Source organism: Manacus vitellinus, unplaced genomic scaffold (assembly GCF_001715985.3).
Source record: "Manacus vitellinus isolate BGI_N305 unplaced genomic scaffold, ASM171598v3 scaffold_72_pilon, whole genome shotgun sequence".
Lineage (NCBI taxonomy): Eukaryota > Metazoa > Chordata > Aves > Passeriformes > Pipridae > Manacus > Manacus vitellinus.
In genome coordinates, this window is record NW_021940764.1 from 2,526,513 (window position 1) to 2,527,498 (window position 986).

At 59.8% G+C, this 986-nt stretch overlaps 1 protein-coding gene across 1 annotated transcript in view; it reads right to left on the reverse strand.

Annotated features, from left to right (window-relative positions):
- Positions 1–91, reverse strand: part of RUNDC3A (RUN domain containing 3A) — a 7,244-nt gene extending 7,153 nt beyond the window's left edge. The window contains exon 1 of the mRNA XM_029964476.1: positions 71–91. Coding sequence (XP_029820336.1) covers positions 71–91 — 21 coding nt within the window. The remainder of the gene's footprint in view (positions 1–70) is intronic.
- Between the last annotated feature and the right edge of the window lie 895 nt (positions 92–986).

The window sequence follows — 986 nt, forward strand, 5'->3', positions numbered from 1 at the left end:
TGTGGGATGGGGGATGTGGGCTCCCTATGGAGACACGGGGGGAGGGCCCCCATCCATACTGTGTAGATACCTTGGGATATGTGGGCTCCATACGGAACCAGGAGAGGGATCCCAGCCATGCTGTGTGGATGGCATGGGATGTATGGGCTCCATGTGGAGCCATGGGGGTACCTGTGGCGGGACAGACCCCAGCCACACTGTGAGGATGACATGGGATGTATGGGCTCCATACTGAGCCCCATCAGGTACCTGCTGGATGAGGGATTGCAGCCACATTTGTGTGGATGGCATGGGATGTATGGTTTCCATAGCATATGGAGCCACAGGGATTGTACCCACTGTGGGAAGGAGCTGAGCCTCAGCTGAGCCGAGTGGATGGTCTGGGATGTATGGGCTCCATATGGAACCATGGGGCTCCCTGCTGCGGGAGGGACCCCAACCATGCCACAGGGATGGTGTGGGATGTGTGGGTTCCACACTGAGCCATGGTGACTGTACCTGCTGCAGGAAGAACCCCAGGCACACCGTGTGGATGGTGTGGGATGTATGGGCTCCACGCCGAGCGGTGCTGGATGTATGGTGTAGGAGGTGTGAGCCCAGTCCTGAGCTACTCTGCCTGTATGACATGGGATGTTTGGGCTCCACTATGAGCCGTGGTGGCTGTACCCATTGAGGGAGGGATCCCAGCCACGCTGCATGCATGGCGTGGGATGTGTGGGCTCCACAGGGGGCACGTTGGCTGTGTGGTGCGGGAGACACGGGCTCTGTACATGGGGTGTGTGGTGTGGGAGGTATGGACTCCACCCCACACACACGATGAGGGGTGCAGGGGCTCTGTACCATGCAGGAGGGTCGTGGTGCAGGACGTGCTCCGTCCTGTGCCCCGTGATGTGCAGGGCTGGATGTGTGGGCTCTATCTCACACACGTGCCGCGGGACATATGGGCTCTGTACGGTGTGAAGTGGCCCAAGGATGGATTCAGCAGG